The sequence below is a fragment of the Mytilus edulis genome, chromosome 9 (genome assembly GCF_963676685.1).
Source record: "Mytilus edulis chromosome 9, xbMytEdul2.2, whole genome shotgun sequence".
Lineage (NCBI taxonomy): Eukaryota > Metazoa > Mollusca > Bivalvia > Mytilida > Mytilidae > Mytilus > Mytilus edulis.
In genome coordinates this window covers 41,653,082-41,680,524 of record NC_092352.1, presented here as the reverse complement: position 1 = coordinate 41,680,524, position 27,443 = coordinate 41,653,082, and the positions used below count along the sequence as shown (strand labels likewise).

General features: G+C 32.8%; 1 protein-coding gene across 1 annotated transcript in view; it reads right to left on the bottom strand.

The window, feature by feature from the left end:
• LOC139488351 (zinc phosphodiesterase ELAC protein 2-like) overlaps nt 1-6,254 on the bottom strand; it is a 33,158-nt gene extending 26,904 nt beyond the window's left edge. The window contains exons 1-4 of the mRNA XM_071273885.1: nt 5,831-6,254; nt 4,998-5,048; nt 922-995; nt 69-133 (exon numbers count right to left, since the gene is read on the bottom strand). Coding sequence (XP_071129986.1) covers nt 69-133; nt 922-995; nt 4,998-5,048; nt 5,831-6,189 — 549 coding nt within the window. The 5' untranslated portion in view covers nt 6,190-6,254. The remainder of the gene's footprint in view (nt 1-68; nt 134-921; nt 996-4,997; nt 5,049-5,830) is intronic.
• Nucleotides 6,255-27,443: the final 21,189 nt, after the last annotated feature.

Below are 27,443 nucleotides of genomic sequence, written 5' to 3'. Positions count from 1 at the left end.
TATGATGTTGTCTCACTCCTTATCTTATCTTTTTATCTACTCTTTGTCATATACATATAGGTACATACTATTCCTGTAGGGCCATGCAAAGTTACTTTAGGGACACCTGCTGCCTCTAAAGATAACGCCATACCTGTAACAAAATATAAATCAAATTATAAACATCTAGTTTGTTAAATTGTTTTATAGCTAATTTACTATGCAGTATGGGTTTGGTTATTGTTGAAGGCTGTAACAGTGACTGTATCCTATAGTTGGTTACTTCTACACCAGTTGGTATCTGGTTGAGAGTTGTCTCATTGGCAATCATACATCTTCTTATTTTTATATTTATCCATCATCCTGATATTTAAAGATATTAAAAAGTAGTGGTTAGTAAGAGCCGTGGTCACAGTAGTGGTTAGTGTATCGGACTACTAACACGAAGGTTCCTGGTTCGATTCCCGTCTGGGATGAAAATTTCAGGGACTTAATTTTCGGCTCTCCCTTGACACCATTTGCGAGTATGGTCTTGAGGAAACGATGATAGTCCGTCGGAAAGGGACAATAAATGGCTGACCCGTGTTAAGATAGAGCCATATCTCTTGCACGTTAAAGACACCCTTGTAGATTTCGAAAAAAGAGCAGGCTAATGCCGCTACAAGGCAGCACTTGCACCCGCAAAGTGGAAAGGGATTAGTATAAGTTGAAAAACTTGTTTCCCAATCCACTATAAACATGATAAATAAATATGTTTAAACTAAAGATATAAAAAAATAATTTTAAGAAAAAAGATTTTAGCATTTTTAGCGTTATATAATATATAGAAAAAAGTTTATGGCTTCAGAATTATCATACTTTTTCAATAGTTATTGTTGTTGTCTGAAACACTTCTAGCTTAATTATTGTTAAATAAGAAAACTTAAGTAAAATCTTACATACCATGTAATCCTCCAATGTTGTCCCAAGATTTGTGTGTGATGAAAATGTTTTCTGTTTTGGAAAATTTATCAAGTCTGAAAAAGAAAATTGCAAAATATTAATGTCATATGAAACCTCAAATTAAACCAGATGCTCTGCAGGGCACAGCGTTATATGACCGCAGAGGTCAAACCCTGAACAGCTGGGCAAGTATGGACACAACATTCAAGATTGATACTGTCTGATTTTGGATTGTGGTCAAATTTTTGACATAATAAAGGTTTCTGACACAAAATCAATGTGGTAAAAACTTTGCAAATCTATTGCTCGTTACTGTCAGTGTGAAATGGAAGATTTCACCTTTAAAACTTGTCAAAAATTTGAAATTTGAAGAGAAAAAAATATATGCATCACCTTAAAAAATTGTAAACAACCCTCCCCCCCCCCCCCAACTTATTGAAAACCCCCTTTGGAGCAATAACCCAAAAACTCAGTGCCAGCCTTTCCTTTGTAGTATGGAACCTTGTAGTACAGTTTCAGCGAGATCCATACACTTAAACACAAGTTATTGTCTGAAACTAGAAAAATGCTTCTTTTTGGCCCTTTTTTGGCCCCTAATACCTACATGTCTGGGGCAATTAACCCCAAACTCACAATCCCATTCTTCCCTTTGTTATATGGAACATAGTGGGACAATTTCAGAGAGATCCATACCCTTACACACTAGTTATTGTCTGGAAACTAGAAAAATACTGGTTTTGGGCCCCTTTTTGGCCCTTAATTTCTATTTTTTTGCCCCATAACCCATAAAAAGAATTCCAACCTTCTACTTGTGGTATTTAACATTGTGGTACAATTTCAGAGCAATAGAAATATCTATACACAAATTATTATCCTAAAACTAGAAAAATGCTTGTTTTGGGCCCCTAATTCCTAAACGGTTGGGGCAATTATCCCCAAAATTAATCCCAGGCTTCCTTTAGTCGTATTGAACCTTCTGAAAAATTTAACCTTAACTAAAGTTATTGTCCAGAAACCAATGTGTCTTTGGACGACGACGCCAAGGACAACACCATACCATTATACGATACAAAAATTTGTTTTTTTTTAGGCTGAATAAAAACTAGAGGCTCTTTAGAGCTTGTGTTGCTCTCTTTGGTCTATGTGCATATTAAACAAAGGACACAGATGGATTCATGACAAAATTGTGTTTTGGTGGTAGTGATGTGTTTGTACATGTTGTAGATCTTACTTTACTGAACATTCTTACTGCTGACAATTATCTCTGTCTATAATGAACCTATGAATCTATCCCAGTAATTTAAATATTTTGTAAAAATTTACAAAATTTATGAAACTAGTTAAAAATTGGCTATAAAGGGCAATAACTCCTTAAGGGTTCAATTGACCATTTTTATCATATCGACGTATTTGTAGGTCTTACTTTACTGTATGTTATTGCTGTTTACAGTTTATCTCTATCTATAATAATATTCAAGATAATAACCAAAAGCTGGAAGATTTTCTTAAAATTACCAATTCAGGGGCAGCAACCCAGCAATGGGTTGCCTGATTGGTTTGAAAATGTCAGGGCAGATAGACCTTGACCTAACGAACAAATTTTTCTCATCAGATTTGCTCATAAGGCTTTGATTTCAGAGATTTTAGCCAAAAACTGCATTTTACCCTATGTACTATTTTTAGACCTGTCGGCCATCTTGGTTTGCAAGCGGGGTCATCAGACACATTTTTAAACAAGATACCCTAATGGTGATTGTGGACAAGTTTGGTTAAATTTGTATCAGTAGTTTCAGAGGAGAAGATTTTTGTAAAAGATAACAAAAATTTACGAAAAATTGACAAAAATTTACTATAAAGGGCAATAACTCCTTAAGAGGTCATCTGACCATTTTGGTCATTAGACTTTTTTGTAGATATTACTTTGCTTAACATTATTGCTGTTTACAGTTTAAATCTATCTATAATAATATTCAAGATAATAACCAAAAACAGCAAAATGTCCTTAAAATTACCAATTCAGGGGCATCAACCCAACAAAGGAATAATAATAATAATAATAATAATAAATTCTTTATTTAAAGAGGGTAAACTCAGTTAGTTACAATAAACTAATCTTCCCTGAGGCCCTCACATACAAATTACAATAAAATCAAAACAGATATTTACACTCATGTAGTTCAATGTATTGTTATTAACATAAGATATAATGCTGTTTAAGATGTATACATGTAGTCAAAAAATCAAATGAAAATAAAAAATAAAAAATATACAAATACATTGTAGCAAACATTTCTTATCAGGGTTGTGTTAGGTACTTCTTGATACTTTGCTTAAAAGTAAAAGTGTTTTGAGCTTTACACATTGTGTGTGGTAGTCCATTCCATAATACTGATCCAGAATAAGCAAAGGATTTCTTAAATAGTTCAGCTTTTGGCTTAGGAACTATCAGATTACCTTGAGTGACACCTCTTAAGGAGTAAGGATTATTATCTGATTTCAGTTTAAACTTTTGAACTAGGTACATTGGTGCTTCCTTACGCATACATTTATATAGAAGTAAATATTTGTGGTATTTTATTCTATTGTCAACTGTCATCCACCCAAGTTTTTTAAATAAGGGGGCTGAGGGGGATAAAGGATCTGCATCTAGAATTAATCTTGCTGCCCTTTTTTGGAGTTTTAAAATTCTTATTATCCCTTCATTTTTACATTCACCCCAAATAATACAGGTTGGTTTACTATACCGGTAAGCCAAAATCTACATTTTACCCCTATGTTCTATTTTTAGCCATGGCGGCCATCTTGGTTAGTAGGCCGGGTCACTGGACCCATTCTTTTTAACTAGATACCCCAATGACGATAGTGGCCAAGTTGGGGTAAATTTGGCCCAGTAGTTTCAGAGGAGAAGATTTTTGTAAAAGTTAACGACGACAACAGACGACAGACCCCAAGTGATGAGAAAAGCTCACTTTGCCCTTTGGACCAGGGGAGCTAAATAATGAAACATATGTTTTTTATAACAAAATGGATAGTTTTTATTATTAAATTTTAACATGTACATATACTTTTTTCTGAAGAAAATTCTTTAATTTGTTCACATTTAGAAGAAGTTTACTTTTTTTTATTTGCTTGCTTCCAGGAAGCAATTCGCCGGACATATTTCCAATATGCAAAGTGACCTTAGCGTGACCCTACTCGTAAAAATCCAGTGATCGCAATAAGCGTGGATCTGTCACTGAAATAAGCTATTATCTGCAGCTTGTACATGTTAAACACGTGCTCAATATCCATGCTTGTTTGTTGCTTGTTGACAAACGGGTGACACTCATTAAACTTTGGCCTCAAAACACTAACTGCCATATGTTCACAACAACACTGGCCTATTGAAAAAAAAATTGACGATTATATGAAATTTATGCATAAAAAAATAATAAAATCGTGCACAGAAGACTAAGTTTAGGATATATGCATTGGTTCAAGAATTGGAATTACATTATTTTTCACCGGTCACTCATTTCATATGACTTTAATCAAGTGGTAACAGTATTCACTAGATTTATTCATTAGACATATTTCTGTTCCTATTGTGTTTTATTTATAGTTTCTATCAAACTATTATGTAGTTGATAGTTACAGGAGTTTGCTAAATGCAGATTATATTACATGATCAGATGATGATAATATCTGACATTTAACTGTGAAAAGACATATATATGATATATATATAATTACATGCAGTTTATGAATTATAAAGCCCAGGTTGTAAGAGTGTAAAGAATTTAACTGGTAGACTAATATCTACCTTTGGTTGCTGTCTCAATGCATGTACCCACATATGGTTTTTGTTCAAATAAAGTGGGCATAACCATGCTGATGCAGAGTACAATAATATGACATAAAATCCTGAAGCACATGAATCAGATCTAGAACATAGACAACAATTAACAAGTAAATCCTTGCCTCAGCAAAATATTTTCCACAAACGATGTCAGTGGACTAACATAACCACTGACCAACCAAAAAATACATTTTTATTGTTAAACTAAATTAACATGTGTGTGTAATTTATACATTACCTGCTGCTACAGCTTATTCTATATGTGTTCTCACCACAATTAAACAGGTAGCTGAAATGACAAATATATAATCAGTATAATAACAGTTGCAAACATACATTTGACATGTATATTATTTTTATAGTTTATTCTAATGTTGAACTGTTACACCCCTGTCCCATGTTAGGGGTTTGTTATGATCCTGCTAACAAGTTTAACCCCACAACATTCTGTAAGTAAAAATGTATGTACCTGTCCCAAATGAAATCAGGATTCTGTACTTCAGTGTTGTAGTTTGTTGCTGTGTTGCATACATTTGTATTTGTGTTTTGTTATTTTTTTTGGGTACATACATGTATGTATTAATTAGGCTGCTAGTTTTCTCATTTGAATTGTTTTAATTAATGACATGAATGATTTCAGGGCTTTTTATAGCTGACTATGCAGTATGGGCGTTGCTAATTATTGAAGGCTGTAGACTAACCAACCAGCTTTCCTTCCAGTGCGCATATATCAGCGATCGGTTCCTGCACTGTCATGACTGTGAAACATACAGATACAGATAGAACATGTAGAATGATAGATACAGAAAGCAAAAAATTTAATAAAATAGCCTTCCTAGATATCATAATTATTTGGACTATTACCTACAAATATACCCTATATTTTCCCCAGCAGGTAAGCATAAACACATGATTATCACACATGTATTATTTTTTTGGCCAAATAATTTTTGGGATCATTCGACCATATGAAAGTAGAAATAGGGGTATTCCCTGGTTGACAACAAAGATCATTCACATTATTTCTCATATATTAATATACATTTACATTTCATTTGTAAACATACACACCTTTCATTGGTTGTATTCAGGAGGACAGATTTAGGAGTACCCCGACCTCCACTGGATATGACACGAAGATCAATGGTTCCTGGAGGTGGAAGGCTGTCTTTTTTATCCTTGTACTTGACTCTTCGTACCAGGTCAACGCCGTTCACTACCTGTCGTAATGTCTTCTTAGATTCAGCAGTTTTATCCATATTTCTGTGGCTAAATTTATTGTCTTTTACTCGTTTTTTTATTTCGAGTCTAAAATCGTCAGATAAATGTCTCTTGCTTATCGGTGACACTTTAAAAGGTTTTAGTGTTAATTGAATTTTTAGCAAACTTTTATATAGAACTTTTCTGTAAAACATCTGACGAAACTGCATGTAAAAAATAAAAACACGCCAATTTGTGTACACATTTATTCATTTTCTTTGAGAAGATTCTCTTCAAAGGGAGATAACAAACCTGTTTTCCTAAAAGTTTTCCGCGGGAAAATATAAAGTGTACGAACATGTATTTCAGAGAACTAGCACTGGTGGATAATCAATTCTTCTAAATTTGGATTCTACAGACGTTATAAAGATAAACAAAGTTGTGATGCCCGGTAGTTTCCATTTTCTATAAAAAGCAGTGGCAGTCACATTTGATGATCTTTGACGGCAGTTGACATTAGTTTTGACAGTGAAAAAAATCAAGGTATAATATATCAAGGTATAATATATATGACTATGAGGAACATATATATATATATATTGAGGTTAAATATATACTGTTCCCAGATACTCATGAATATTTTTCGGAGACAAGTTCCTGTGAGTTCAGATTATCTACACTTGAAAAGCAATCACAAGGAGGATAACGTCGGCAATGATACGTGATACGTAGGCCTACTTGAACAAAAAATGTTCATTCAGATACCAAGACTTAGTGGAAATACCTGCTGTAAGAACTACAAGGTATGGCTTGAAATCTTTCAGATATTCTGCCGTGAAACTATGGAATGAGTTACAAAATTACTTTAGAACTGAAACATCTTTTGTCTAATACACTCTTTGAATGGCAACTCATCGTGGCCATTGCAATGCATGTGCTCTGAGTCAGACATAACACATATAGTATATAGAAGTCTCAGATGTACTTGAGAATCTAATAAACTCATGCAATGGAAACTCATGGCATTGCAATGCATGTGCTTAGTATTTATTTTATGTTTTATGTTACAACTTTGAAACATTATATATATAGCGCTGTTTTTTTGTGTTTGTTTGCTTAGTTTTTATAATTTGTGATTGTTGTGCTTTCGTTTTTATGTTGCTTTTAGCTTAGTGCTCATGCATGTATATAATATATAGTATTTAAATTAGTTAAGCCTAAAGTGTATGAAGTGTATGTTCTATGTCTTTTATGTTATAATAGAAATACATAGATTCAGTTCTATTTACAAATAGCCTCGATTTACTACGTATAGTACCCGACAGAGAGGCCTATATATATAAATATACAACTCGTCTAAACATCAACCCAACAATGTTAGTTCTGTAGATTTGCTTTTGCAAATTTTTTTGTTCTTCCCTCGCAAGGATTCGAACCCATGCTACTGAGATACCGTGACACCAAATCGCCTGCACTGTAGCCGTCCCGCTAGACATATATATATATATAATACTATTACGGATTACAAATGTGTCGAAGTTTCTGATGGGATAACAACACAGAGATGTCAGTATATATTCAGGAAACTGCCGGGGTATATACGACGTTTTTATCCCCAATTGGAACCTCAAAAACGTCACCATAACACCGGTTACTATGTGACGTAGTCATAAGCTATCAGACTGTCAGAGGTTCACAGAGGAAAATAATGACGTGCTTCAGTCAATGATACATTTTTGATACAAAATCACGCAATTAACACTTTTAATACTTTAATTTGATGTTAAAAGTCTTATTATAAATTATTACACACACGATAAAATTATGTACATAGCAAATTAGAAAATCCTTCACGTATGCCGAACATATCAGGTTGGGTTTTTCAATATATATGTGTTGTCAACAAATACCTGCACTGGAAAATAACATCAAGTCAGGGGTTATCCGTAATATATGTGTAATTCAGGTCTCAGAAAGGGTATATACTGTGACATTCCCGGCTTAGGGCTTATATCCCCTTCGCCTTCGGCTCAGGGGATATAAACTCTAAGCCGGGAATGTCACAGTATATACCCTGTCTGAGACCAGAATAACATATACTATTATATGTCTCTGTTACTTCTATTCCCTAGTAAAACTATTTACAAAAAAATCGAAATTAAAAAAAAATCAAAAACTAAAATATAAAGAATTTTTGGTAAAAGCAAGGATTTGTATATAATACAATTATATGTCTCTGTTACTTCTATTCCCTGGTAAAACTATTTACTACGTTCACTGAGCATAGTAAAAAAAAATCGAAATTTAAAAAAATCAAAAACTAAAATATAAAGAATTTTTGGTAAAAGCAAGGATTTGTATAGTACTATACAAATCATATAAGTCCTTGTGATCTTCCACTTAATTTTTAATTTGAAATCTGAGACTACTATAACATATATTGTTGTCTCATTGAATAGTAGGCTCAGTGACAATCGTATTTGATTCCCTTCTCTCACGGTTTGATCGAGCGCCATTGCTGGTTTATGTAGACAAAACCCGAGACGTTTAGCATACGGCGCGGGAGACTTGTATTTTTGAGTTGTTTTTTTAAAGTACTTGGTCAATGTCATTGCTGGTAGTATATGAACTGGACTCGGGATATCACCAATTAACTAACAGTGTAGCCAGCTGACATGATTGGTAGGTTATTTTCAATTAAATTTGTATAAATTGGTGATTTATTCGAAACACAAAGCATAATATATAGCCCAAACCAAATTAAGCAAAACTCTTTGGAATTGTTTGTTTTCTGCGCGTTTCAATTTCGTAATTAATTGGCTTTTGAACTGTTATGATTCGAAAGTTATTTTTTATGCAAAGAATAAAACACTACCATACTATACATATACGCTACACGTTATACATACGCTGCAAGCGCGTTGAAAACGCTACAGATAAGTTTGAGACACGTTTGGGGCACGTTTTATACGCTGCAAGATCGTTCGACGCTGACAAATATTTTTTGTCAATTTACATTAACACAAGTCTGTCTATACATATTCATCATTCTGTCTATGTGTCAACTAGCTTGTTTTTATTTCCACCAATATTTTATAATAGTCTGTCTACATTCTCTACAGTCTGGACATGTTTCCACAAGTCTGTCTTTGTTCACTAGTCCGTCAACATTTTCATTGGTCTGTCGATGTGTCCACTAGTCTGTATGCATTTTCAATAGTCGGACTTCATATTCACCAGTCCGTCTTTGTGTCTACTATTCTGTCTACATACATGTCCACCAGTCTGTTTCCGTGTTCAATAGTCTATCTACATGTTTACCAGTCAGTTTACGTATCCATCAATCTGCCTACTACACCAGTCTGTGTATGTGCCTACCAGTCGGTCTATACATGTCTACCAGTCGGTCTATATAATACTGTGTCAACGTGTCCATCGTCTGTCTACATGTTCATCAGTCCGTCTGTAATTGCATTTTGTTGTGTTATTTTGTCTGATATTCCAAATCTTCATTATGCTGACATTTACATACATTCTTTTGACCTAAAACTTACTATAGATGTATACTTCATACTGATAGCTTGATGCTTTGAAATGCCAAAAAGTTTTCGTTGGGATTTATCATAAACCAAGAAACATTTTTAAAATGTGTTGCCACAACAATTGACTTTACAGGTTTAGTTTTCTGACTAATATGACAAGTAGGGTTTAACAATAAAATAGTCTTGTCTATTTCGGATTGAAAAACTGTCATTTCACAACCATACTAGAAATACATGGTTTCGCAGTTGATGTCTGTCTCTCCATGCTTTTTTATATGAAATGTAGCAATGTCTCATACAAAACAAGAATGTATCCATAGTACACGGATGCCCCACTCGCACTATCATTTTCCATGGACCGTGAAATTAGGGTCAAAACTTTAATTTGGCATAAAAATTAGAAAGATCATATCATGGGGAACATGTGTCTAAGTTTCAAGTTGATTGGACTTCAACTTCATCAAAAACTACCTTGACCAAAAACTTTAACCTGAAGCGGGACGAACGGACGAACGAACGGACGGACGGACGAACGGACGGTACAACGAACGGTACGACGAACGGACCCACAGACTCGAAAACATCGTAGGTGGGGCATAAAATATCGTTAGTAGTCATTTCGTTATTAAACAACAACCAGAACTGATATTTTACATGTTTTTCTTATGGTGTGCTGTCCAAGGCTGGATTTTTTTTTCGGGGGGGGGGGGTGAATGTTTAAAGCTACCACCTTCTTTATGTAGTGTCATTCCGAAGCCAGGAGCATGTTGTACAATTATGTTGTTGGTTAATATTGGTTAATTGTTAATTTAATACCAAACAGACAACAATAATATATAAACATGTATAATATTCTAATGCAACAACGTTTGTAACGTTCATTTTGATTGGATAACGTCACTTTCTTACATGGCATCAATTGACAATTGATGCTATGGGACGTACGCGCAAGCGCAGACGGCATATGACAGATTTTAAATACATGTTTTAACGTTGTTTTCTGTCAGTTTCATTAGAATGGAGATAACAATATTGTATTTTAAGCTCCGACGGCATCAATTTGGGATTTGATGGTCGCAAATACCCGTTTACTGTCTCCGCTAAAGCGTCGCCAGTAAACTTAATTTGCGACCATCAAATCCCCAATTGATGCCGTCGGAGCTTAAAATACAATACAGTTATCTCCTAAATACAATTCCGGAGAGAAAATTGGATCGATCCAGTTTTTTTCCCCGGAAAAATTGGCATGGGGGGAATAATGGCTATAGGACACCGGGACGCGTCTCAAATACGTTCAAGAAACTTTTTTCCTTCGTAGCGTGCATTTCATCTACGTTAGACAAACGCCAGACATACGCCAACATACGTTTCTCGTACGCCCAATACACGCTTAAATCTCGTTGTGCACACGTTACAGATATGATTGACAGGTTGAATGCATCCAAAATTACTAGCGTACTGGCAGCATACGCCGGAGCTTTACGCTGATGTGTGACGCCGGTATTAGATCAAAATAGTTAGAAAGCCAAACCAGCATATAAAGTTGAAGAGCATTGCGGACCCAAAATTCCAAAAAATTGTGCCAAATACTGCTTTATAGGTAATAAATGCCTGGGATAAAACAAATCCTAAGTATTTCGAATAGTTCATATTTTTGTAAACAATAAATTTATAAAAATGACCATATAATTGATGTTTATTTCAACAGCAAATTAAAGTGTTGACTACTGGGCTGGTGATACACTCGGGGACGAAACGTCCACCAGAAATGGCATTGACCCAGTGGTGTAAAAACGTTATCAAAGGTAACAGGCTTATAATTTAATACGCCATGCAGACGCGCGTTTCGTCTACATAAGACCTATCAGTGACGCTCAGATTACAATTGCAAATGTTTTGATTGAGTTTACATTGCCAATTCAAAAAAATATGAGCGATTGTGAGGTTTAATTTTAAGCAGGTTGTATTCATACACGTCTATCTTAAATACCATTGAATTCTGTTACTGTTATTACAGCATCAGCTTTGAATTACAATTAAACCACTAAAAACTTGGGACAAAAATGTTGTTTACGCCATGCCATTTCAATCATTTTTTCCGTTTTTTTTTAAATTAACCTTTTGATATAAGTATTAGCGTGAAAGAAGTATGTTCCAACAAAAACATCCCAGGATACTCAAGTTCTATGAGTGGATATGAACACAAACACACGTCTCATTAGGATGTAACGAAATGACATGTTGTTGCACCTTTTTAATTTTTCATAAGGTATAGGAAGATGTGGTATGAGTGCCAATGAGACAACTCTCCATCCAAATAACAATTTATAAAAGTAAACCATTATAGATCAAGGTACGGCCTTCAACACGGAGCCTTGGCTCACCCCAAACAACAAGTTATAAAGGGCCCCAAAATTACAAGTGTCAAACCATTCAAACGGGAAAACAGACGGTCCAATCTATATAAAAAAACGAGAAACGAGAAACATATATAAATAACATAAACAAACGACAAGTACTGTACATCAAATTCCTGACTTTTGCAGCGGGATTAAACGTTTTTAATGGTACCAAACCTTATCCCTTTAACTGAGACAATAGTATAACATCACAACATAGAAAAACACACGATAACATATACACGGCTGGTAATCTACACACGCAGAACATTTGGTTCTGCAATGAAAACCGTGAGAGGATTTTCCGGTTGTGATTGAGTGGAGTAATTGTCACCGCTTCAAACGGAATGTACATTTCTAAATCTCAATTTTCTTATTCAACTGATCAAAATATTGAAAATCAGAGAATGCTATGCTGTGGTGAATACTTTAACAAAGAGATACATGTATCATTCACTGTTGTACGTAGAGTTGAACTCTTACAAAATCAGTTGCCCCACGAGAAATTGCCTAAAAAAGTGACATTTCAATTTTGAAATGGTTCTATTTACAGACCTACAAGTTCAAATTTAGTTTTTTTTTTTAGGGCAATGGGTATGAATATTGTTTTTGGCGGCATGTACCGTGTCCGGTGTTGATAGACGTCTTAATATTTCCAAAAACTACATTTTTTCATTAAGTCATGCGTGAGGGGATCGGTTCTGATTGAGGACATCGTGAATGCGTGAGGGGAAGTACAAATTACATCTTTATATTCAAGCTATGAGTCGTAGAAATTTACCTGAATTAGGCTACATTGTTCATTAAAAAACACATAATAATTATTATGTAAGCACATAATAATTCTTATGTGTGCTTAGAAAAGTTTATGAGATTGAATTATGAAATAAATTGTGGGAACCTAGATTTAATAATATGTTTCACGAAGAATAAAAACAAAAAATGTTAACTTGTCAAGAATAACCAAAAATACTGCAGAGATGTTTGGGAGTATCTCATTCGTCTTGATTTGTCCTTTTCAAACCATTAAACAATGTCCAAAACAGGTCGAATGCAATGTTGTGATTAAAGGAAAACGTCCACTCTGTACTAATGAAAAAAAATTCAAAAATCTTTCCCTTTTCCCTACGTCTGAGAGTTTATCTAAAGCACTTTAAAAAAACTTTATATTCTTCCTCAAGGTCTTCAATGTGGTCTTTCTCGTGGTCTACTACGTGGTCTTCTTCTATGACTTCTTCGTTGTCTAATACATGCTCTTCCTTATGGTCCTCCTCGAGATTATCTTGGCTTTCATCGATGTTCGTGAATAATAAATATTGTATATCTGGTTTTTTTCTCGAAAATTTCGTGATTTTGGGTGAACAGATAACGTCTAATATATATAGGTGTTGAAGTTTTGATCGGAGATATACTTTTCTTAAGTAAATGTGGTGGTCTCTGTGACGTATATTTGACGACAGGATTACTCCCAGAGGGTTTAGTTCGCTTCGAGGGCGGGGATAACTTGTATCTCCATGGCTATTTGTAGAACGTCAATTTTAGTCCTCTTTTCCTTTTTCCTTTGAACAATGACATTTTCTGAAATTGAACAAGCAATTAATAGTTTGATTTCTTTGAATCAGTGATCAGTTTACATCTATTAAAGTATAAGGATAAATCTGTGTTTTTTTATCAGCATTTATCACATTTATTGAGTCAACAAAAGTCACAAAGCCAAAGATTAAAAAAATGTGTTTCTTCCCCTCACGCATTCACGATGTCCTCAATCAGAACCGATCCCCTCACGCATGACTTAATGAAAAAATGTAGTTTTTGGAAATATTAAGACGTCTATCAACACCGGACACGGTACATGCCGCCAAAAACAATATTTATACCCATTGCCCGAAAAAAAAACTAAATTTGAACTTGTAGGTCTGTAAATAGAACCATTTCAAAATTGAAATGTCACTTTTTTAGGCAATTTCTCGTGGGGCAACTGATTTTGTAAGAGTTCAACTCTACGTACAACAGTGAATGATACATGTATCTCTTCGTTAAAGTATTCACCACAGCATAGCATTCTCTGATTTTCAATATTTTGATCAGTTGAATAAGAAAATTGAGATTTAGAAATGTACATACCTTTTGAAGCGGTGACAATTACTCCACTCAAGCACAACCGGAAAATCCTCTCACGGTTTTCATTGCAGAACCAAATGTTCTGCGTGTGTAGATTACCAGCCGTGATATATCAATTGGAAGGCTTAACTCAAAACATGTAAATTAACACACTATGAACGAATAAATTTGAGATGCGATACCTGAATGCATATACATCTGTTTATAAAGATTACAATATCCAATTTATATCAATGCAAGTGTTCAACGTTGGCAGAATTGCACATTTAGATATGGAACTGGGTGATGAAGTAATTAAGACTACATAAAATGTATTTTCACTAGTATGACTGTGATAGTTATGGGCATTCGTGTATGTATGTTTGTATGTTTTGTGTTATTTTAAATAAGTTTGTTTTCATGCCTATAATTATGTATGTCATTGGAATTTAGGCTTTTATAAGGAAAAAGATAATTATTTTAGAATGTTTTCTATTGATGAAAATCAATAAAGAAAATAGGAACAGTAAATCATTATGACTGTCAAGGCTAAAGATAATAATATGTTTACATTGAAAAGCCTGGAACTGGTGTAATTATCAATTGTTCACAGGAAAATGATAGATCATCGTCGGTAACAAAGTTATTACAGTTTTCTCCATATTTTTTGTATCCATCACATGGAATGAGACAATATCTGAAAAAGTCTAATTTTTGGAAATAAGAAAAAACAATTTTTTTTTTTTTAGACCCAGTATTTTAATAGCACAAATCGAAGAACACACATTGGGGATCTAGGAACTGTTGTCTGTAATTCAAACAATTCTTTAATAAGGAAACAATGGCTATTTTAAAAATGGTACAAAACAAATCCAGTTCTTTCCTGTTACCAAAGTGAATCAATTTTAAAAAGTTTCTAGTGGGAATAAGGAATAAGTTTAAGACACTATTTGTGGTTTACTAGTATATCCTGCAATAGTTTATCAAATGCCAATTATTGATTTTAGCATTTGCAATACAAAAGGTTTAGAAATATACCTAAATATAGTCAGATATGTCGGTAACATGAAAGAATCTTGAGTAACAGCACAACGGTAACAGGACAGAGTTGGTAACAGAAAGGATTTTTCTGCTTTATTTTAAAGTTTAAGAAAAATACATCATTTTAAATTGGTCACAATTGGAAGATAACAGCAAACAATGTCATTTATCCTTTGAAACTGTATTTGCAAGATGAAAAATCTGTCTAGGTAAGGAAAAATTCTAAAATAAATTCCTTTCTGTTACTATCTACTAAACTAGAATTGCACAATGTTCTCTGCTGTTATCAAAAGCAAAACACCTATTTTTTTTATTAAATATACTGTATATTATTTAGAAATTTATTTAATATGGTGGTGATAACTTATATTAAATAAAATGGTTGGCATATAGTAGATTAACTTTTCGATTCTTCAGTGAAATTGTCTTGAACATCTTTCCTGTTACTGATGATGGTTATGCTGTTACTTTTTATCAGGTAACATGACAGAACGTAACAGAAAGGAATTACGCGATAGTTTTTGTCATTTTTATCACATTAAATGTAAGTGTATTTCCTGTGACATATAACTTTTAAAAAGATGATATAAAAATACACTTAATGCTGTGGTGCACACTTAAAAATATTCTCAGAAAGTGTAAGAAAAGGCTGTAACAGGATAGAACACCAATAAGTATTTTTCTATAAATTCTTACCTTGGATGGGCTTGAATTTTCAAACCTGGCCGCCTTTCCAACCATTTCTTTGTACTAATGCATTCAGGAAATGATGCTCTTCACAATACATAATGTGAAAATAACTCTTGGTCTTGTAAACGTTTCCACAGGTAAAAAAAACCCAGTGGTAACAGGAGGGAAATCACCCCTGGGGACAAATTTTTTTTCTCTTAAAATTTGCAAAATTTTATTACATGCTATAGTTATAATATAAAAAGACAAATTAGGGGCAAGTTTATTATATAATATATCATATATGTGAGAATCGGACGCCTGTTTAATTAATTTGGATATTATTTGAATGATTTAGTTTTCAAAAAAACACAGGGGACAACATGATTTTAGGGGGGGTTGAACATTTAAATTACAATATTTTATTGGAAGAAATATCAGAATAAGTGTTTAATTGGCAGGCCATGGTGCATTATATAATTTAGTTTATACTGAAACTTAAAACTTTCAAAAAAGATGGTTGAATAAAAAAATAATTGCTGGTGAAGTGCGGGACATTGAAATTAGACTTTTTCAGATATTGTCTCGAATATAGAAAATACCTCCATCTGTTACATTGCTAACACAGTTTATTTTGCATATGTTCTGTAAAATCTTCCACGAGGAACATATAGATAAACCATAAATTATAAAAACCATGTGTTATTAAATAAAGACAACAGTAGCTCTAGAATAATTTAACCACTGGGCCACATTAAATTAAACCTGATCCCAATAGATATTTATAGTTTTAACCTTAATTTATGTCATATGATTTCCAAAACTAAAGTACATGTAGATACAGATGAGCAATACAGGCTCTTGGGAGACTCTAGTTTGTGTAAAAATAATTCAGGAATAGACCGCATTCACCATCAATAAAATAAGGGTATGTTGCTAATGAGACAACTATTTACAAAATTCTAAATGACGAGGGTTTAAGCAAAAGTAGGTCTCCAACAATGAACAAAACCCATCGCTTAAAGTCCGATATAACAGGTCTTGTAAAAAGATTCAATCAAATAAACACTATATATTCGATCAAGGTTCGAGTACTTGCAGCGAACAAATAATCATTATTATGAATTTAAAAGAACTTAAGATTTTTTTTTTTAAATATGAAAAATCATTAGAAATGGGAATTAAAAATATATTATTTTATTCTTTAAATATAATAATTATTGAAATTAATGAAATATACTTGATAATTTTCAGCTTTGAAATCGACATTTACATTATGCTAGTTTAATCTTTATGACCATGTTAGATTGATTTCAAATGGCAGTTTAGTGCATTAAAGTCATTATCTAATGTTGGCTGAAGTTTTCAATATAAAGCTTTTGTTTTTAAGATTCAAAATGATAAAACCAGATTTTTGTATTTCAAAGACATTCAAATGTAAGAACTGAATGCTGACATTTTCAAAAATTAATTGAAATGAAAGCAAATGATGAATAACAACCTTGAAAAAAAGCTTCCACGCCCTCTTTTAATTTATGATTCGTTACTAAGTCTTGCTTTCATTTTTTTTTAAAAATAGTTATATTCAATTTTAATATATTGTTTGTGTGTAACAACACAAACATGTGTATATGAGTCCCAATACGTTCTCCCAAAATAGGAAATTGCTGAAAACCCTAATAGTATGCTAAGCTTCAAAACCAAGTACCAAATGTAGACAAGTTGTGCATAAACAAGTAGTTGCTAATGTCTTATGTTCGTTCGTATTGTTATTCATTTCTATTTGTCATGAATCTGGATTACGACATTGTCCGGCTGTGAATCAATTTCATAACAAATTACTTTGCTTTCCGTCTAGGATTGTTGTGATTGTCAATATTTGTCCAAGAAAGATATCATGAAAGGCTATTATTATCTAATCCTCACGGAAACAGTTGTATATTGCTTTGACAGATAGTCAACTTGAAGAATGAAGATTTGTTTCCGTAGTAAGATATGATATCAGAGACATATTCTCTTTGAATATGAACTGATGTGTATCTTAAATAATCCTTTGTGAAGTGAATCATTACAATGAATGTTATAGAAACTGTGGTCGCAAAAAAGATATTTGTGAACCGCTATCTGCTCCCTTATCTTCGAAACCGTTTTAAAGTCATGAGTCTCTTTGTTACATATTTTTTATAACACAATTTTGACTGCTGTATCTCTATTTTTGACATTTTCACTTTTTATGTCTGTTTGTTCTGTCCATACATCGTTGTCAATATAATGCAATTTTATGCGACTGTCATACAAGTGAGAGGTTTAGCTAGCTATAAACCCAGACTTTCTCCTTCATTTTCTACATAAGAAAATGCTTGTACCAAATCAGGAATATGAAAGTTGTTGTCCATTCGTTTAATGTGTTTGAGCTTTTTATTTCGCCATTCGATTATGGACTTTCTGTTTTGAATTTCCTCGGATTTCGTTATTTTTGTTATTTTACTTTTTTTCATATGACACTTCAAATTAAAAACAATGAACGATGTTTTATATCATTTAAGTTTAGTTTACCGGCTATGAAACACGTGTACATAGTCCTTAAAAGTAAACTTTATCTTATCACAAAGTTTTGAAAAGTACTGCTTTTGAATTATTGTCTTCCCGTACTCAATCGATAGCATTTCCAAATGCACTACCTAAACACTTTGACGAGACTTCTTGTTAGTACTTCGGCAACATTGCGCAAGTGCGAGGGTGAACCCATGATGAAAAAAATGTACACAAACGTGAAAGTTTACTAGTAGTAATTGATTACGAAAGAAAAGTTTGATACACCAAACGATTCAACAACTTTTAAAGTTTAATTAACAAATATGAACACATGAAAAATATTTTGACAACGAAGTAAACAGTGCTTCGTTATATGTCTATCATCTCACTTATGTTTTACGTGCTCCATGATTCTATGTTGATTGTTTATGTAGTTTGTGTTCTGTTATTTCGGCAATAAAATACAAAAGTTGATAAGCAAGCAAAGTTTTCACTAAATAAAATATTTTTGTTTATTATGCGTCATGGATTCGTAAAAAATGGTAACAATGGTGTATAGACGACTTAGTTTAGTATATATACATGCTTTGGTTCAATACTTTCCGTAACATTATAATTTCAAGGCACTCTTTTCATATGACTTTAAAAATGAAACTCTTTAATCATAAACATTTCTCATAAACGTATATCGTACCTAAACCAACCATGATGACGCAAATTTTGAGAACCTTTAATTACTTACGATTAAGACCAACAGATGTGTGAACAAAATACATATATCGTTCTGGAGTACAAAACCATACTACTGTCTGTCTCTCTTCTCACGTATCTAAATCCGAATCGCTTTTGTAAATATAATAGTTCATTCATCTCGGGTTCCATGCAATGGCTTACGATTGATACCAAAAGGTGTGAGAACCATATATATAAATTATATTGTTTTGGAGACAAAACCATACATTTACATCTAGTACTCGTCTACTGTCTTTCTTTCTTCTCACGGGTCTTCTTCTTGGAATAGAGATAGTAAATACAATAGTTCGTTCATCTCGGGTTTCCATAGCGATGACTTACGATTGAGACCAAAAGGTGAGAGAATAAAGTATTATATATATCGGTTTGGAGTACAAAACTATACTTCTGTTTGTCTTTCTTGTCTCGGGTCTTATTCTTGGAATCGGGATTGTAAATACAATAGTTCATTCATCTCGGGTTCCCACTCGATGACTTACGCTGTAACGGATAAGGCTATTTTTTACACAGCTGCCACGAGTTTTATTGAAGAACGTTTCAAAGGATGATAAACATGTATGTCAATTAAGGGCATACGATACAGTTTTGATCCCATAGTGAAATTTTGCTGACAATTTGTTTATAGACTTTTTTTTTTGCCTGATTAAATCAGATATGTAATAATAAAAAAACCTCCATGTGCTTCTTTTTAAGTAACATGAGGTCGAAATTTTATATATATTTGCTCAAAATTCGGATTTGTGGACGTATTTTTTCCTTACAACAGAAAGGCATAACTTTTGTTTTGTTTTAAAAGATATACACAAGCTGTGTTTTGTTAAATAATTTGTAAATTCTGTTTTATATAAACGTCCTTTAGATTTGTGCATTTTGATTTTTCAAATAACTCATATTTATCAAATATTCATGAATGTAGAAACAAACATTATTTTTTGCAGTGTATTTATCAAATTTAAAAAAATTGCACTATAATTGACTTTTTCATGAAAATTGTCACACATAATCTGCTGACGTAATAAAACCAAATGGCATTTTAAGAAAGAGGGGTATATGAACTTGTTTTCAAGTTTAATCAGTTTAAATGATAAAAATTAGTCGAAAACTTTAGTTTCCCGATAAGTCATAGTTTGACGTCGCGAAAATAAATTTTAATGTTAGCAACGTCATTACCTCCCCTGTAACTTTATCGTTATGGTCAAGTAAAATTTTTACCCAACAAGTTATTCATGAAATTATTTAATCAATTATTAAAGCAGAGTATTTTTTTAAACTATGCTTTAAAAAATTGTCCTCTGTATCAAAATCGAAGCTTACTTGACAAGTAAGCAATGACATTCCAAGCAGTCTAGACCTTTAAAAATATCTTCAATGTCATGTTTCATTTTAATGGAGCGATAAATATGTTGCTGGACGAGTCGAAACAACGTATACAATGGTGTTCGCGTTATCTTTTACATTTGTCTGATGTGTTTGAGGTTTAGACTTTGTCATATAATAAAAGACTTTTCGTTTTGTATTTTCCTTGCAGTTCGGTATTTTTGCTAAACATCAATCGCTTATCATATAAGCATTTTTTTTATCCAAGTCATAAATAGGTGTTGATTTGAGTATATAATTTTTTATTGTTTAAGCTGAATATTTCTATCTAACGAATACAGCAAAGTATAATTTGACATTTTACATTCATATTTAACAACATAGACTGGGAACTTGTTTTGAACTTTCGATCATTCCTTTGGAGGCCCAAATTAAATCTTCTCGCGTATAAGACCATAATTTTATAATGGCATTGCCGTCGATATCCAGTTTTAATCGCAATTACCCGCAGTCAATTATGAATCAAGAATTTCAGTTCGCCATTCGGTTCTTTCTTTATGCTGTTATCAACATAATTCTATCTTTACGTAAATGAAATGCCATAAATTTAGCAACATATTCATTTCAAAATGTATATGATAATACATCTTATTAATTATGATACTTTATCCCTAGATTAAAAATTACCAACTTAGAAGAATAAATTTCCATTGTTTATATTTTATGTTAAACAGTATTTAAATTACAAATACATGCTGCTAAGAGGGTGACATAGTATAAAGTTATTGACTGGGTTTGAAGTCAACAGCTGTTGTTCGACACGCAGAACTGAACTGTTGCCCTCAACCTTCAGGACGATAGTTTACTCTGAGGTCAACCACAACAGCTGTTGATTTAGCTTTGGGTACCAGTTCAATATGAGGATCATATTAAACAGGTGCTTACCTCACATTAGTCAGAAATTGTTTTGGTATACAAGTACTGCAACCTTATCAACTGTATTTCATTGCCGAACATATTTTTTTCAATAACAGAAGCTGAAATCACACTAAAAACTTCTGTTTAAAAATTAAGATTTAGAAAAAAGTAAAGAATAGAGAACAATTAGGTGCTAAAATACAAAAAATAAAGAAACATGGTCAAAAAGTATAAAGAATAGTGAAAAAATGGCATAAAGAATTAAAGAATACATAATTGAAAAAGCTCCCTTGTAGACACTCATGAAATGTAAAGCAAACATTGAATTAACGATCAACCGGTAAACAAAACTGTCGTGATTCAATCAATTTAATTGTTACGTAACACAATCTTCAAGATCGTATATAGTTTAATGTTATAAACAATAAAAAAAAAATTGCCACACGTTTTCAACATAAATATGATTGAATATATACAGGCATTTTATATAAATAAACCGAAATAAATAGTTTTTAATATCTTTATCAATAACAAACTGTTGCAGCATAGACATATTGTAAAATAAGTTGCGATGCACCTTTACTGTACAGATTCATGCATGTTTAACTGTCATTATGTAAAATGACATTTCGTGTTACAGTTAGTTTTTTTTTTTACTGTAACGTAGCAATCATCATTATCCATAATGATATTTTATCTTGCTTTCAGCTTTTTGCATAATCCGTCATCCATCATCGATAGCCGTGAATCTTCTGTCCGTTGTTCGTTCGTTAACACTTCACATCTTCATCGTGGACACCCCAATCAAATTACAAAATGTATAAAAACTGCCAGTAAAACAAAAAAAGCAAGTCTGTTTAAAGAGGTCGTTCTTTATCACTTTCTAACCAAGAATAACATCACAATCACAATTAAAGGCAACAGTAGTATACCGCTGTTCGAAAATCATAAATCGATTGAGAAAAAAAACAAATCCGGGTTATGTACAAACTAAAACTGAGGGAAGCACATCAAATATAACAGGACAACTACGACACAACAGACACGTAACACACACGGAAACGAACTATAATATAACAATGGCCATTTTTCAGCCTTGGTACGGGACATTTTAATAGAAAAATGGTGGGTTGAACCTGGTTTTGTGGCTAGCTAAACCTCCCGCTTTTATGGCAATGTAATATAACATTAAAATGATAACATAACATGACAGGACTACAATACAATTAAATGGGAGACATAGAAACACACGAGAAATAGCTATCAAGAGGTACCAGGTTTATAATTTAATACGCCAGACGCGCATATGCGTACCATTGATATATTTTTGTTGAATGTACTTTTTAGTAAGTAGTAATGGTTAATACATTTCACATCGTTGGGAAACGTTAACTTTTGTTGCATATATGGGTTGTCCTCATGCACTGTTTCGATGCCACAGCTTGTGGACATTTCAGGGGTTTTAACTACTCATCAGTCAGCACCTCTGTTCTGATATACGACATTAAAGATGTTGTCAGGTCTTCGTTATTGGTTAAAAATTTGTTAAAATTATTGGATCAATAAAGGTTATTTACCACATACACGGACATAGATCTTTTCAAATTTGGCATAATTTCAGTGTTAACTTGTTAATATGAATATTTAACAGGAGACAAATCAAGGATTTAAAAAGAAACTGTGAGGCCCCTGGACTACGAGAATATGGAATATTTATCTACAAGATCTAGGTATCTTCCGATGACTTTTTTTTTTTTTTTAAAGGCGAATGGTTTTTGACATAATCCTGGTTCATCATCTTTCTCTTCAGGCGAACATTTTTGATTGAAGCGCAACTAGTGGGTCTTGTTTAGACAAGACGCGCGTCTGGTGTACTAATGCATAGGTATTTTGTTGTTGTTCTAATATTTTTTGTATTCTTGTCTTTAATTTTTGAAATTTGCTTTGTCTGTTATATGTCTTTAGTGTTTCTTTCATACACGTGACGTTTCTCTGTACATCCCGTCATTGTGTTATTGTTCAATGATATTTTTTGTATTGGTACTTTTCATTTTTGCTAGTGTGCTTTATATGCCTTTTTGTGTTTCTTTGATTCATATGACGTGGCTCTGTACTTATACATCCTGTTTTGTTCCATGATTATTTATGTATTTTTGTCTTTTATTTTTGCTAATGTGCATTGTCTTATGCCTTTTTTTGCTTGTTTTCTACCCATTTGTTTGTTTTATAGTGATTAAAATTATAACATAATGTTGACTGCTGTACCCGTATTTCTGGCAATTTTATCTATTATGTCTGTTTGATTTGTTCACACATCGTTGTCAATATAATAGAATTTAATGCAACTGTCATACAAGTGAGAGGTTAAGCTAGCTTTAAAACCAGGCATGAAGAACTGAATTTTAATGTGCGTATTGTTATGTGTTTACTTTTCTACATTGGCTAGAGGTATAGGGGGAGGATTGAGATCTCATAAACATGTTTAACCCCGCCGGATTTTTGCGCCGGTCCTAAGTCAGGAGCCTCTGGCCTTTGTTAGTCTTGTATTATTTTTAACTTTAGTTTCTTTGTATAATTTGGAGTTAAGTATGGCGTTCATTATCACTGAACTAGTATATATATTTATTTAGGGGCCAGCTGAAGGACGCCTCCGGGTGCGGAAATTTCTCGCTGCATTGAAGACCTATTGGTTACCTTCTGCTGTTGTCTGTTATATGGTCGAGTTGTTGTCTCTTTGACACATTAACCATTTCCGTTCTCAATTTTATGTACCAAGTCAGGAATATGATAGTTGTTATCCATTCGTTTGATGTGTTTGAGCTTTTGCAATATGATTAGGGACTTTCCGTTTTGAATTTTCCTCGGAGTTCAGTATTTTAGTGATTTTACTTTACACAACTTTATTTGACTCTTAAGTTTGACATCTTGTAAAGACACTTGTCTATTTTCGAAAATAGTATTCAATTTTTAATAATAAATACACATTCTATTTCAAACTCATTTTTTTTTACTTCAAAAGTATGGCTTCTTGACTGCTGTACTTCTATTTTTGACATTATTATCTATTAGGTCTTTTTGTATTGTTCATACATCGTTGTCAATAAAATGGAACTTTATGTGCGACTGTCTTACAAGTGAGAGGTGTAGATAGCTTTAAAACCAGGTTTAACCACTAATTTCTACATAAGAACATATCTGTACTAAGTCAGGAACAAGGCAGTTTGTTATCCATTCGTTTGGTGTGTTTGAGCTTTTGATTTTGAAAATTGATAAGTGACTTTCCGTTTCGAATTTTCCTCGGAGTTCAGTATTTTTGTGATTTTTAACTTTAATGTCTAGCAATATTAGTGTAGAAATAATCATGATAATATCTGTTGACTTGAAGAATAAAAAAGTAGAATAGTAAAACGTCAGCAAAAGAGGAACGAAAGATACCAAAGGGACAGTCAAACTCATAAATCTAAAATAAACTGACAACGCCATGGCTAAAAATGAAAAAGACAGACAAACAATAGTACACATGACACAACAAAGAAAACTAAAGAATAAACAACAAGAACACCACCCAAAACTAGGGGTGATAACATAACAGTTATAATTGATAACATCTGAAGTTACTTCATATTGTGCTCAATGAAAGATAAATGTTCAAGATTGCAGTTATGGATCGCACAACATCTATACAAGTTGCGAATGAATTGTTTATACAAGAACTAATTATAATCTGTTGTAAAAGACCCCCTTAACTGATAAAAAAAGGAAAAAAAAGAAAGATAAGTTTCCTTTATATGAATAGTTTTATTGAAATATTATTCCAAAAGTCGTTTTAGACTCTCTATTTGAAGAGATGTTCAGGGTCATATGCACTAATTTCTTGATAATCAACATTGTTTCAAACGTAACATCAAGATTATTTTCAATTATATAAAACATCATCTGAATAAAATCAGACGTAAAGTTTCTTCAACTATTTAATACAGAGCTAGTTTCACAGCGTTTGACAGCTGGTTTTTAGACGTGTTATTTCTTTTGTCCGTACAATAATCACTGTCCTATTATCTGTATAATGGGATGTAATTCTTTCCTCCTATAACTCATAATATAATAACCTATTTTTGTCGCTTGATATTAATCATTTTCCGTGGCAACTAGGAAAATTAAAGTACTTCTCATGTTTCTACTTGAATTTCTGTTATGTTTTCTCTTTCACACATAGCATTCTACCCTGCAGTAACGAAATGGTAGCATTTTACTACGTTTTAATAATATGTCATTATTAATACATTTAAAATCCTAAGTTTTTCTAAAGGTCTATCAATGCTTTTGATTCTAGTTTTCATATTTTGACAACACATTCGAAAAAAGGGACGAAACATACCAGAGTGACAGTCAAACTCATAAATCGAAAATAAACTTACAACGCCATGGCTAAAAATGAAAAAGACAAACAGACAAACAATAGTACACATGACACAACATAGAAAACTAAAGAATAAGCAACACGAACCCCACCAAAACCTAGGGGTGATCGCAGGTGCTCCGGAAGGGTAGCAGATCCTGTTCCACATGTGACACCCGTCGTAGTTGTATGACATCAATTTGGTTGGATTTTGTTATGTCATAATTTTTAGTGTTAAGTGCTCACATGTATTATAAAAATGAGAAATTTGCACACGAGAATGCTTTCCTTTACAATTCAAATGAGGTAGAAGTGCATCGTAGGACCTTGAACCCTGAACAAAATACACCGCAAGTAAGATATCAAAGGCCCAAAAATGACAATGTAAAACAACTCAAACGAAAAACTAACTACCCGATTTTATGTACAAATTACCACTGAAAAACATATATGATTTACTCCAATAAAGAAAATAGCTTATGGCTAGGGACAGACATTGTGGTTTGGTTAATTATAATAATTGCTGGGGCATATAATCCTTCCCATTTCAACTGGGAGCGGCGCGGGCAAGTTTAAAGTAATTACATAAGCCTTCTACTCAGACCAACTTATTATTTTAATCTGCTAGTTGTCACAGTTTTAAAACGTTGCAAACTTTTTTATTTGTTTCTCTCACCAACTGTTTTATCAAGAGCTATTTTGGTCGTGATGCTCCTTTTTTATATTCATAAATATAACTTTTTTGGGTCTTTTTTGAAACACAATTGATGAAGCTCATCAACACGAATGGTATGCACAAAGAAATTACCGAACGTTTATATTAAAAATGAAAATGTTGAATGCTAGAGGGACTTTCAGATACCGTGAGGCCAAATTGACTTATAATGACAGTAGAAGCAATGCTTTGATGCTTAGATCGGTTTCTTCTTTATAATTATATTAGTATTTTAATAATTGCTATCATTTGCGTGTATTATCAATTTGGATTCGTTTCTTCATGGCTCTTCAAATAAGAATATAAAAGTTCTGTGAAATTGTATATATCATTTTTTGCTAAAAATTTCAGCGTTTTCATAATTAAAAGCTCGTTAAATAAATTGTATAAATTTTAATAAAAAAAAAGTTAATAAATGAGCTTAGATGATTTCTTTATGAAACATCAAGATACATTAAGAAGACATCTCATATCTCTGGTAAAAATAATCGCTCGGAATTAAAATGCATTTATTGACAGACAATACAACATTTCAAACATCCGATGATCAAAGTATGGTTACTGTTGTAACTAGCATTTGACTGTGATACTATCTCGTCTACCACCGTTATTTGGACATAGATCGTCATATTTCCCAAGGAGTAGTATCCAAAGTCAGAAATAGATTTGTTTCTTACTGAAATCGACATTATAGAAACTATGGTATGTTGTGCTGTCATGAAATACTAGTAGAAGTTCCTTCATAGTATGAGTCCCAACTGTAATAAATTTTGTAGAATAATATTTCCACTGGAACAATTATTTCAGCATTTTTTCTAAGGATATATAATCAAAGAGGGACGAAAGATACCAAAGGGACAGTCAAACTCATAAATCTAAAACAAACTGACAACGCCATGGCTAAAAATGAAAAAGAAAAACAGAAAAACAATAGTACACATGACACAACATAGAAAACTAAAGAATAAACAACACGAACCCCACCTGTTCTAGCAGGGACTGATATCATGGTATTATTTATTACAAAAGTGTCATAGGGAACGTCTATTTGACGGAACACATTTTCGTTGACAGTACTGTCCTGTATATTTGTTTT